The sequence below is a fragment of the Lactuca serriola genome, chromosome 7, assembly GCF_051521515.1.
Source record: "Lactuca serriola cultivar US96UC23 chromosome 7, Lser_US96UC23_V15, whole genome shotgun sequence".
Taxonomy (NCBI): domain Eukaryota; kingdom Viridiplantae; phylum Streptophyta; class Magnoliopsida; order Asterales; family Asteraceae; genus Lactuca; species Lactuca serriola.
The window spans coordinates 103,263,896-103,276,441 of NC_136414.1; the positions used below are offsets into that span (position 1 = coordinate 103,263,896).

Here is a 12,546-nt window from a genome sequence, read left to right on the forward strand (position 1 = left end):
CATTGTTACGTGATAAAATACATAAACGACAAAAGCTTCTTTCCTATTACACCTAGTTCCCGAGTTTTAACAAAGGATAGAAAGGCAAGGGAAAGAAAGTAAGAAGAGAAAAGAAGAGAAATAAAAAGAAAATAAAATTGTATTTTGTGTTTCAAAGTTAGAAAGTTAGAAAGAAGTGAAAGAAAAATTAAACATTTTATTATTTTCCCTCCAAATTTTCCCAATTGAAAGGAAAGTTAGGAGAAATTTTTTTCTTTCATTTCTTTTCACTTCCTTTTCATTGCTTTAATGAAACTTAAAAACATGTATTATTTGTTGTGAATACCCTTTCTTTTCAAATTCTTTTGTTAAAAACTGAAAACGAAAATTCCCCAAAACACTTCAAACTCATTGCAGAAAGAGGTTGGATGTAAATGATTTTCGGTGAAGCATCCCAAAGGCTACCATAAAATGAAGGTTGTAAAAAACACTTGACGTTAGTTAGTTGGTAGACTGAGGTTAAAGAATTAATCAACGAGGCGAAAATTAATCGGTACCCTAAAATAAATTGTTATTTCGTTGAATTTTAAAAATTAAATATGATTAATATCATAATAAAGTTCATAAATACCATAGACAAACATCGTAACAAAATAGGTTAATAATTTTAATATAAACTTCATTCCTCAAATAGTTTACACACTTTTTCAATGTGTTAAAATTTAATGGTAACAAAATGTTTGGTTCATTTTGTAAACATAGCCGGTCGCCTTCTAATTGGTCTGATAACACGTAAGAATTAATAGGAGATTTTGTGCGTTCGTATTAAAAAAATAGCTAGAAAGAGAGAGACTATGTATAAATAGTCTTTATTTAATTGAAAGGTTTCTGTTGACTTCATCTCGCTTCCTCGCAGATCCAATAAAAATGGCATCCAGTTCATCCTCTAGTATTATGGCTTCTATTCATGCTAATGCTACCAGCTACGACGTGTTTCTAAGCTTTAGAGGCGAAGATACTCGTGATTCTTTTACGGATCATCTTTACTACGCACTAAAGCGAGCAGGAATTTGTACTTTTAGGGAAAATGAAGAAATCAGCAGAGGTGAAGAACTGAAGCCGGAGATTGAGAGAGCAATTAGAGAATCTAGGGGTTCAATAGTTGTATTGTCACCGAACTATGCAACTTCTACTTGGTGCCTTGAAGAGCTAAGGTTAATCCTCGAACAAAGAAGGGAGGGCAATCATTTCGTTCTACCTATTTTTTATCACGTTGATCCATCTGACGTGAGGAAACATAATAAAACCTTTAAAATCGAAGTGAAAGCCTATCCAAGATGGACAGATAACAACGTGATCCTGTGGAAAAAATCTCTAAAGGAGGTTGCTGACTTGGCGGGTATGGTTCAGTCCGGGTAAGCTTGTTTGTCTAACTTCTTCTACTTTGATTTCTAGACAAATTTTCGTCTCTATTTGTACTGTGAATTTTTGTTGATATATAATTGTGTCGATAAATTTAACTTATAAATCGATAAAGAGATGTTTGATAAGAGAAGTCTAGAAAAGTAGGTGAACAAGTTATTTGATTAAAAATGAATTAAATTGATGTTTGACATGATTATTATAGGATAAAGATAAATTATAAGATGTGAATTTCTTTTCTTTTTCAAATATTTAATAGGAATAATATGAAAATACTGTGACGATTTGTACTATTTATGCCAGGAAAGTGTACAGGTGTATGTTTCTTGATATTTTACTAGAGCCAAAAGGGAGTTTTTTCCCCTATTTTCTGGATAAAGTTGTCTGGATCTATCTATGTCGATTTCTAATTTATGTAATTAAGAGTAGAACAGTTATATCGTCCCATTGAACAGAAGTATAGGCCTCTATCGTTATTTCTTTTATTTTGATTGGATTGCTATTTAAAAATGTACTTCTCATTGAATTTAAAAAAACCAAAAACCTTCTATACGATTGTGAATACTTTGATCATATTTTAATTGATTTTTGATCTTTTTCAGGAAAAATTTGATGGTAAATAAATTTAAACATATATTAGCAGTAGGTTACATTTGGAAAGTTTATGATTCAGTATTTTCATTCGGTTATATCAAAGACTCTCTAAATTCCATCCCATGAACTTATTCATTTTTTTGGTGTTGTTTCAGGCCTGAAACAGAGTTTCTGAAGGAGATTGTTGACACCATTTACAATAAACTAGATCGTAAAGAAGTTCATCTTCCAATCAATCTAACAGGAATGGCCACTCGATACGAGGATATTAATTCCTGGTTAAATGGATCCGATGTTGAATTTATAGCAATTTGTGGCATGGGTGGAAGTGGCAAGACAACACTGGCCAAATATATCTATGATTCAAATTGGAAATTTTTTGAAAACATGAGTTTCGTTGAAGATATTAGTTGCAGATGTAAAGAATCCCATGATTTGCTTGGGCTACAAGAACAACTTCTCAAAGATATCTTAGGCGGGAAGAAGAGAAAAATACCTGGTGTTTCTCAAGGTACATGTAAGATTGAGGAGGCCTTGCAAACAAAAAGGGCTCTTATTGTACTTGATGACATTGCTGAACATAGTCAACTGCTCGCTTTACTTGGAACCAGGAAGATTCATGCACAAAGTAAGATTATAATAACAACCAGGGATTTAAACACACAAGAATGGTTTGAGTCCAGATCATGGAGGTGTCAAAAATACACAATGAAATTATTGAATGATGGTGAATCACTTGAGCTATTAAGTCGTCATGCGTTTAGATCCAAAATTCCCATGGAAGGTTTTGAAGAGCTTGCAGTGCAGGCACTACGCTATTGTGAAGGAAATCCACTGGCTCTTAAAGTCTTGGGTTCTTCTTTGTTTGTTAGTGAAGACTTAACAAAGATAAATAGCATCCAACTGTGGAAAAGTACATTAAGCTTATTGGGAAGAGATATTGACGATGGAATTAAACGTGTACTCATGAGGAGCTACAACGCCTTGCCACATGACTCTAACAAAGAGTTGTTTTTGCATATTTCTTGTTTCTTTGTTGGCAAAGACATAGATTATGTGGTAAAGATATTGGAGCATGATTATGCTGCAATATCTGGGATCAAAATTCTAACCAATAGATGCCTTTTATCTGTTTCACCAAACAAGAAACTTATGATGCATCCATTGCTTCAAGAGATGGGGAGAGCAATTGTCCATCAAGAATCACCAAAGGACCCTGCAAAACGTAGTAGAGTCTGGCGTAATAAGGATTCGTATGATGTTCTGCGAAAAGGAAAGGTGAGATGCTATCTATGTTCATATTGAAGTTTATTTTACATTTCACACAAAATTCTATACCTTTTTTTTCTTTTTCTGTTTAGGGTTCAAAAACAATGGAAGGCCTAGCACTTGACATGCAAATGATAAAGGAAGAGAAGTACACTTTCAAGGTAAATACTAGATACACAAGTAATTACTGTATGTGTGTGCATGAAACACGGTTATGGTTAAATAAAAAAAATTGCTATTGGAAAGATCATGTGTCAGGCTGTTCAATGTATATGCCTCATTCCAGCCCAGTAATAGTAATTCAGTTATACCACCAGTTATCACAGATTCACAGAAACATCTACGACACGGAAATTCTCAAAAAAGGAATAGAATTAATTTTCTACTTAGTGAATCTTCTGGATATGATGTAAGCTTACTATCCCTTAATTTTCATGCTAAATATGCAGTCATCAACCCTCAAGACAGATGCACTAGAAAAGATGGATAAACTAAAATTGCTCCAGCTAAATTTTGTGCAACTCACCGGGTCCTACGCGAATTTATCAGAAGATTTAAGATGGCTCTGCTGGCTGGGATTCCATTTAAGACTCATACCCTCTGACTTATTCATGGGTAACTTGGTGGCTATAGATATGAGCTATAGCAACTTGGAAGTATTTGAACCACCCACAGTAAGGAATTCACTATCCTCTCTTTGTTACTTGTTCATTTAGCTTCTCAGTTCTAATCATAACTCTTGTTACTTTTGCAACAGGTTCTTCAATCATTGCAGATTCTAAATCTTAAAGACTCATATAATCTATATGAAATCCGCAACATGTCCAGGATCCCTAATCTTGAGACTTTGATACTTTGGAACTGTCACAGTCTCATTCGTGTTTGTGAAACCATTGGAGACCTGACAAGCCTTGCACTACTGAACATGACAGGGTGTGAAAACCTGTGCAAGATGGAGCAAACAAATCTTTTCATAGGTCTAGAAGCTTCTAGTTCTGTTGGAGGAGTTTCAGAACAGCCCACCTTTCCTTTCCCACATTCATTACACCGGTTATTCCTCAAGGACTGCCTTCTTGACTGTACTGATTGGTTTCCTTTGTCTTTCAGTCTTCAAGTATCTTTGCAATACTTGAATTTAGGCAATAGTCTGTTTGAGTTTCTGCCTTGTTATGATCATCTTAAGAACCTTCGGGTTCTTGACTTGAGTTTATGCTCAAGACTTAAATGGCTTCTATGTCTCCCAAGTACACTTGCAGAATTGTATATATACTACTGTAAGTCATTGGAGAAAATTAGTTTTCAATCACATCGATTCACATTGCAAGAGTTCGGCTACGAAGGCTGTATTAGTTTGGCTGAAATTGAAGGCTTTATCAAGTTGGTGCCTGTAGCTAAACTTGAAGAAAATGATTTGGGGCACATGAAGTGGCTAAAAGAATATCAAAATCACGAAGTGTGCCTTGTTGGTGATGATGATCTCATCAAAGGCAGAAGTTGGTGTGTCCAGGTACATTGTTTCTCTCTTGGACACAAGCACATTGAGGCAAACTGTTTACATGTCACTGAATTTTATTGTTTGTGTGACACAGATATTGTATGAATTCAATATTATGAGCACATCTCTACCAGACATAAAGGATTCAAACATGAAGCCTAGTTATGTATCAGAATCATCGTCTTTGTCGTTTGACGTGCCTTTGTGTCCCAAAAATAAGAAGCTCAAAGGGCTTGAAGTAACATTCAGATATACAATATCAGGTGATGATTGGGCATGGTTTTGTAAAATCAGTACGACCAATGGTGTTGATTTGATGTACAACCCTAAAGTCTTTGGCAAACCTGAATTTGGTAAAATTGGTATATGGTTAAGCTATTGGCCAATTGGAAACACATTGGACACTGGAGATAAAGTTAATGTCTCTATTGTTGTGATGAGTGGATTGGAGGTACACGAATGTGGTGTGAGCCTTGTTTACTCTGATGATAAAGTAGCTGAAGAAACCTTGGAAAATAACATGGGATGGGTAGAGATTCTTGGAGGAGATTTGTCTGGATTTCAACTAAGCACAGGAGCATACTATCTTTGTCGCCGTGATTTCTTTGAGTTAATGGAGGTTGGGAGACTGACTCCTGATTGGTTTAGAATTTTAGTTGGTGACACCATTGACTATACAGGTATGTCCCTCTAGTCAACCTACTTCTGGGCTTCTATACTTATAGATTTATGCTGCAAAAAGAGAAAGTTCATCTTATGACACATTGTTACAGAGGTACGAGGGTGGAGAAAGACGGGTCGACCTAAGCGGTTGAATCCATCATTTACAGAGTTGAAAACCGTTAGATGCATCATCCATGGTCCTGAATCGGTAAATTTGCTCTAATATTTCCCTTTGTGATTTAGTATTATCATAACAATTCTTACAACTCTCAACTGAAATAAACTCAAGGGAGTGCCCATAATATGTATATTAATCTAAATACAGTTGATATACTTCTCAAATCCCCATTCCCATCACATTATACATTGTATGATACTTTGAAGCTTGTTACAAATGTGTCTTTTCTATTTTTCTTTTTAAAATATTAAACTTTTGGTACTTGATGCTAATTTGGTTATTTTTAATGTAATAATTGGGTTTTCCAAATCTGGCTTTCTTGTTTATGAAAAATAAATAGGAGGAAATTTACAAGATCGCAGAGATGTCAAAATCATCTTTTGTAGATAAAACTTTGGAGTTCACATCAGACATCTTAGGAGAGACAATGAAATCTACTACGCTATCTACATTTAGTGATACAACAATAAAGGTAACTGAATATTACATTTAAGTGTTATTTGTTTTTGAAGAGGTAAAACGGCTGTTGGCTGCAAACCATATCTGCAAAGAAGATGTGGACTACATGTGTAATCTGCATAAAAGAAAAGAGTTTTAACTCTTCCTTTTGTTGAAAATTAATTCACAAGACATTTAGTAGAGTTTGACTATATTTTTTGTTTGTTATTCCATCAAATACTTTTATTGTTGTAGCCATCAGTGAGCTATTATCATATAAACAAAGCTAATGTCCTTATAAAGTGACGAGTCCTCATACATAATGTAGGAAAGCAAAACAAAGCAATCAATAATGATTTTTTACAAAGTATCACATTGAAAACCGTTTAACTTTCACTTTGCACTAGATTGAAAAATAGACTTACACATGGAATATCTTTTTGTCATTTGTTACTTCACCCTTCATTTTGCTTACATGGGATGGCAGGTAAATTTGGTTTTCTAGAGAAAATAAAGGCAAATTAGTGAAAGGTTAATTTGTTACTTGTACTTTCATTTTATTGACTTGCTTGTTCTGAACTCCACATCTTAAAAACATAATTTTGCATTTTCTGCTTTTGTGATTTATTCAGGAATTAAAGGAGATTATCAGTCTACAGAATATGGACATCTCAAAACCATTTCTTTCTGATGAAATTGAGGAGTCTATCTCAAGCCCACATGACGTTAGTGGTCAGATCAAGGTAATTCAACACTAAAATTATTAGATACCAAGAAGGAGCGTAAACATTCTGTATACAGAAAATTAACCTTTTCTCCTCAATTGATAAAGAAGGGGGACCAAACTTATAGCCTGACTTGTAACGCCCTTAAAATTCAGAAAATAGCAACAGACAGAAACTTATAAGTTTAACCATATTTATACATCAAAAGTGAGGAAGAGTCCCAACAAAAGAAATAGCAACTAATTAAATAACTAATCAACTAGCTCTCTAAAGGGTGTTACTACAACCTCCATACAAAAATCATAGATATCTGCAAATTATCTATTACAAAAGCTAGGCTCTGATTTCAGTTTCTATCTCCAACTCCAAAGGATACGTTTTTCAAAGGATCTTGACACTTCCCTTAAACATAACTTCTACCCTTATTGCCATTTTTCATGTCTTGGATCAAACTCGCTTATACAAATATGCATTCCTGACTTGTACTTGGGTGCTATAATCACATTCAGCACTCGTTGAAATTCCAATCATCTAAAATACCTGATTACACACTAAGATCACCAATACCAAATCGTCTCTCCCACAACACAAGAGATGCTCTCTTTAAGAACCAGAAATACATGTCGACAGCAAAAAAAAAGTGTTAGGCTTTAAAGCCCAGTGAGAACAAGATTTATACAAGTATAATAAAAAGTCACCGTGCAACATTTTGATGCATCTAAATGATCAAGAACAACTGCAAAACCTTTCTATGCATTTAATAATCAAAAGCAACCGCAAAACTGTTTGATGTAGGTTACAGGAACCAAAATTGAGAATGTGATGACAAATATTGAGGATGTGATGACAAATTATGTACCTTTATGGGGAGTAACATCTATTTGTGGAAAGAAATCTGATATGGAAGATGCGGTTGCCACTGTACCAAGATTCTTGAAGGTTCCTATTCAGATGCTAACCCGTGATCCTGGTCATGAAAAGCTGAGCAAAAGTCCAAGTCACGTGACCACCCATTTCTTTGGGGTCTATGACGGCCATGGTGGTTCTGAGGTATCTATTTATGTGTTAAATGTTAAGTTTGAATGATAATATGTTACAGTGTGACTTGTAAGGTCAAACTGGGTTTTTTTCAACTTTAAAATGGGTACAAAATCTTCAGGATTCTTGAGAAAAGTCAGCTCAATTTTTTTGGAGCATGTTACAAGCAGGAATATGGTATTGTCTGATTTGTAATGGGAACCATGTCATATAGCGAAAAATTCAGCTGTTGGACCAAAAATGGTCAAATCAAACCATTTTTGGTTTAGGAGGGGCAGCAAGTAGGTTTATCCAAACAAATCAAAATAAGATGGTGTTTGTATAATGGAGTTGGAGATTGAATGGAATGGTTCATTCCACTGGAATAAGGAAAAGTTGTTATGATTCTGTGATTTAGTTAATTTTCATGAAATGGAATGAAAATTTGTAGTATATCCTGTTTTTGTTTATAAATTTTTTCATGATAAAACTCTTTTAAGATTTACATGATTTTAATTAAATTATAATTTTATATTCTATAAGTTACCAAAGACTTTTTTTTTTTCCTTATAACTCTATTTCAGTTTTGACGAGCTTTTAGTATGTTTAACTTTTTAGTTGTGTAAATAATAAATTATATAATTATATAATTAAATAATTTTATAATATACATAACAGTTTTAAAGCTATGCCTTCTTTCTATTCATATAATATAAAAAAATTCATATGAAAATCCGTTCTATTCTTACAGGCAAACCAAACATGATCATGGACTGTAATGACTCATTCCATTACCTTGCTGATTCTCTTTCGTCATTCCATTCCATCTAACCAAACAAATACTAACTTAGTACTCATAGATGAGATGAGCCTATGACATTTTTTGTTTAAATCTAACTTAAAACCTTATGCTCAGGTTGCAAATTACTGTAGTGGCCGGGTTCATACTGCTTTACAAGAGGAATTAGAACCTTTTATAAGGAGCTGGGGTGGTGATGGAAGTGGTATCGATATCGATAATAGTGGCCAAGAAATGTGGACAAAAGCATTCGTGAAGTGTATCCTTAAGGTTGACGATGAGATTGGAGGAAAATATGGGAATCTTGAGCATGTAGCTCCTGAAACTGTTGGCTCCTGTGCTTTAGTGGCCTTGATCTGCTCATCTCATATCATTGTATCAAATTGTGGCGATTCAAGAGCTGTTTTATACCGAGGGAAAGAAGCAATGGCACTCTCTGTAGATCATAAAGTAAGATAGCGGTACATAAAATGATGATGTTATGAATTCTATTATACTCCCTCCGTCCCAAATTAATAGTCCATGTTTTCTTTTTGGTTGGTCCCAAAATAATAGCCTACTTTTAAAAATAAATATATTTTTTACCAAAATACCCCTCATCTACCATGGCATTAAATGCAACAAAAGGATGGAATTAAATGCAAGAAAAGGGTAAGATTGTCATTTCATTTAATAAAGTTAGTGGTAATTAATGTTTCCTTAATATGTGTGTTTTTGTTTGTGGACAATAATTTTGGGACGGAGGGAGTAATAAACTAATGAATGAAAGTACATTGCACTAATTAAATTTGAAGGTGATGGCAGAGATTGAACCTGAGACCTTGTTACTGCTAGGTCGAGCATGTGGGAACATTTATATGTACAATATACATGGAATAGCCATCATCATGGACAAATGAAGAAAACTGATACACTTTTTTTTCTTTTCTGTAGAGTACATCACATTATTTTTATGGTTTATACTGATCTTATTATGTTTATATATATTAGCCAAACCGAGAAGATGAATGTGCAAGGATAGAAGCTGCTGGAGGCAAGGTGATACAATGGAATGGGCATCGTGTTTTTGGTGTTCTTGCGCTGTCCAGATCTATTGGTATGTGTTTGTTAAACTTTTGTGATAGTTGTTCTAATCACTGGAGTTATGTCACTGAATAAAGCTAACTTTCTCGTATTAGTTATTAGGGTTAAATGCAAGGAAGTAATAATGTACTTTTATATTATTGTGTATTATAACATGCTACTTTTATATTTCTTTCTATTATAGTATTAGACTTTCAATAATTTTCTTATTAAGGTAATTTACTTTGAAAAATCCAACGAATTATAGCATTGTACTTAAAATTTTTTTTTCTTATTATAGCACTGAAAATGTATTTGTATTTGGGTAACATTGCTTTAATTGGGTAGAATTTTAAAAGCATAATGTTGTAAGTTGTAATAGGAGGAAATCAAAGTATGATATTATACCAAAAATATCACTAGAAGTACATCGCTATTTCTTGCTTTTTTTTGTGTGTGTGTAAAAGAGGGCCGCAGCTCCCATAAATTTTTTGAATGCCATTTCTTCCATTTAACCCTAGTTAAATGCAACCTACTTTCATCTATTTCTATTACAACATTGTACTTTTAAGGTTTTTTTTTTGAAAATAATTCTAATTAGGTATTTTACTTTGAAAAAATCTACCATTAAGCTTTGTTCTTTTAACCTTTTTTTTATTAGAAGAGTGAGAATTGCTTTGAATTTGGATGACATTGTTATGATTGAGTATATTTTTCAAGGTATAATTTCGTAATAGGAATAAATGGAAGTATGATGCTATAATAAACAAACCAATGGAAGTACATTGCTATTTCTTGCATTTAACTCTAGTTAATATGTCATTATAGCGTTTGGGCTTTTAGTAAACTGTCTAAAATACCCTTGAACAATGACAGGTGATAGGTATTTGAAACCATGGATCATCCCTAATCCTGAAGTGAAAGTCATTCCACGAGTCAGAGAAGACGAATGCCTAATTCTTGCAAGTGCTGGATTATGGGATGTGATGAGCAACAAGGAAGCATGTGAAATTGCTAGGAAAAGAATACTTATTTGGCATAAAAAGAACGGTAACATCAGTCTTCCACAAGAAAGAGGTCAATGGATTGATCCTGCAGCTCAAGAAGCATCAGAATACCTCTCAAACCACGCTCTTCAAAGGGGAAGTAAAGATAACATTACAGTGATTGTTATAGACATGAAATCACAAAGAAAGTTTAAGACCAAAATATGATTATATTAACATGAGTTCATGAATGTACAATGTTATTATGCAGTATTCACAAAGAACGGCCAATATGTTTCAATGTTTGTTTAATGTAAAAAGGAATATTGAAGTAGATTACATATATAAGTAGTTAACCTTAGCCATTTCAACAAACACCTAGAATGCAATTCTAAGTAAATAGTGCACCAACTTATCTAAATGCAACATGATGAATCAAGAAAAAGTGCACAGACACTAAAGTTGGCAAGGGCAGGGCGAGCTGGCAGGGGAGCAAGGAGACTTGGGGGCCAGTGGCGGAGCTTTGTAGGTGCACTAATTACTTAGAATTGCATTCTAGGTGAATAGGGGGGGGGGGGGGGGGGGCGAAAATATAATTTGTATAAAAATTAGTGAATAGGGGGAGACATAGTCAAAATTTTATATTTTTAGGCCTAATATGTATAAAACTAAAGTATAAGAGCTATTTCAGCCAAAAAAAATCAAGGGGGGGGGGGGGGGGGCACAACCCCCCTAGCCCTATAAAAGATCCGCCCATGTTGGGGGCATCAAATTTATGCATCCTTTATGGGTTTATTTTATTTGGGCCTAATGCCTAAGAGTGTGTGTTAGGACTGATGAGTGAGAAGTAGGGATGTGATTTAGAAGCGGAAAATCGGAACTGTTAGAAACGAAATATACAGAACCGGTTCCGGTACCAGGTTTAAAAATTGGCTTTATCCAGGTTCTGGTTAATCCAAGTTTGGGTCCATCAGGTCCAGGTAAATCGGGTCTAAAAACCGGAACCAGTGTTAGGAATCGGAACCACTTTTAGGGTCGGAATCGGTTTTTGTGAAACATTTAAAAGATACATATCTCATTCGTTTCAATTCCGATTGACATGTGGTTTTTTCCAACGTGTAGTTTAGAGTTTGTACATGATTTTAGACTATAAAATTTCCACTTTTAGTTTATATTCATTGACTTACAGTCCCCAAAGTCAAGATATCAAAATTGAAAGTTATTAGTTATTCAGTTGTTTTTGTATTTTGTGAAAGTTTTAAAACATGCATGTCTAATTCGTTTGAAGTCGGATTGACATGTGGTGTTTTCCAACTTGTAGTTTACAGTTTGTAGATGAGTTTAGACTATAATTTTGTCATTTTTGGTGTAGCACCTGGTTCGTGGTATGTATTTTAATCTAAGTATTTTTGCATTTTTAGCTGGAACTCGGCGAGTTGTATGCCTGACTCTCCGAGTAGGGGCGAGATATCGAGCACGTTTAAGTTGGCGACTCGACGAGTCCGCCGTTCTGGATGAAACCCTAACTTCAAGGGTTTGTACCCTATTTAAACCCCCTTATGCGCCCCAAGCTCGCCCTCTTCACTCTCAGAGCATCCTTTACCAAACCCTAACCCTCCCCTTTGTGATTTGAGTGTTTGTATGCTTTTCCTTGAAGTTTGAAGAAGAGAAGGAAGGAAGGACCAAGGAGAAGGAGAAGAGTAAGGATCTAGAACTCAATCCAGAGTTCATTGAGGTATATTTCAGATCTTTTCTGTTGCCATGATGATTTTCTATTAGAAACCCTATTTAAGCCATCTTTATCCACTTCCTAGCTTGATTGTAATATAGAGATCATATTGAGTGGAATGGCCTTTGAATCTAGCTAGGTTTGAGCTTCAAGAGCCAGATCTACTGCCTTTATGGAGCCATATTGCATG

General features: G+C 34.5%; 1 protein-coding gene across 8 annotated transcripts; it reads left to right on the forward strand.

Annotated features, from left to right (window-relative positions):
- Positions 1 to 864: 864 nt before the first annotated feature.
- Positions 865 to 10,928, forward strand: LOC145061425 (protein phosphatase 2C 16-like). 8 transcript variants are annotated; one of them, XR_013687212.1, is made up of 14 exons: positions 865 to 1,394; positions 2,151 to 3,273; positions 3,357 to 3,425; positions 3,714 to 3,938; positions 4,022 to 4,771; positions 4,854 to 5,439; positions 5,533 to 5,630; positions 5,941 to 6,072; positions 6,671 to 6,781; positions 7,559 to 7,813; positions 8,697 to 9,029; positions 9,374 to 9,438; positions 9,570 to 9,675; positions 10,518 to 10,656. XR_013687212.1 is itself a non-coding variant. In XM_079008889.1 (13 exons), the coding sequence occupies exons 1-12, from the start codon at positions 907 to 909 to the stop codon at positions 9,411 to 9,413; spliced, it is 4,200 nt and encodes a 1,399-aa protein (XP_078865015.1). In that variant the 5' UTR covers positions 865 to 906; the 3' UTR covers positions 9,414 to 9,438; positions 9,570 to 9,659. The 8 variants fall into 8 exon arrangements, 5 of the variants coding, with proteins under 5 accessions (XP_078865015.1, XP_078865013.1, XP_078865014.1 ...); XR_013687211.1 differs by having other exon boundaries at positions 9,374 to 9,675; positions 10,518 to 10,560; XR_013687213.1 differs by having other exon boundaries at positions 9,384 to 9,675; positions 10,518 to 10,560.
- The last annotated feature ends 1,618 nt before the right edge of the window (positions 10,929 to 12,546 follow it).

Coding starts and splice junctions, on each gene's coding strand:
- LOC145061425 (XM_079008887.1), top strand. CDS start 907: ATGGCATCCAGTTCATCCTCTAGTATTATGGCTTCTATTCATGCTAAT. Junction 3,274..3,356: donor ATGTTCTGCGAAAAGGAAAG/GTGAGATGCTAT, acceptor TTTTCTGTTTAG/GGTTCAAAAACAATGGAAGG. Junction 6,073..6,670: donor TTAGTGATACAACAATAAAG/GTAACTGAATAT, acceptor TGATTTATTCAG/GAATTAAAGGAGATTATCAG.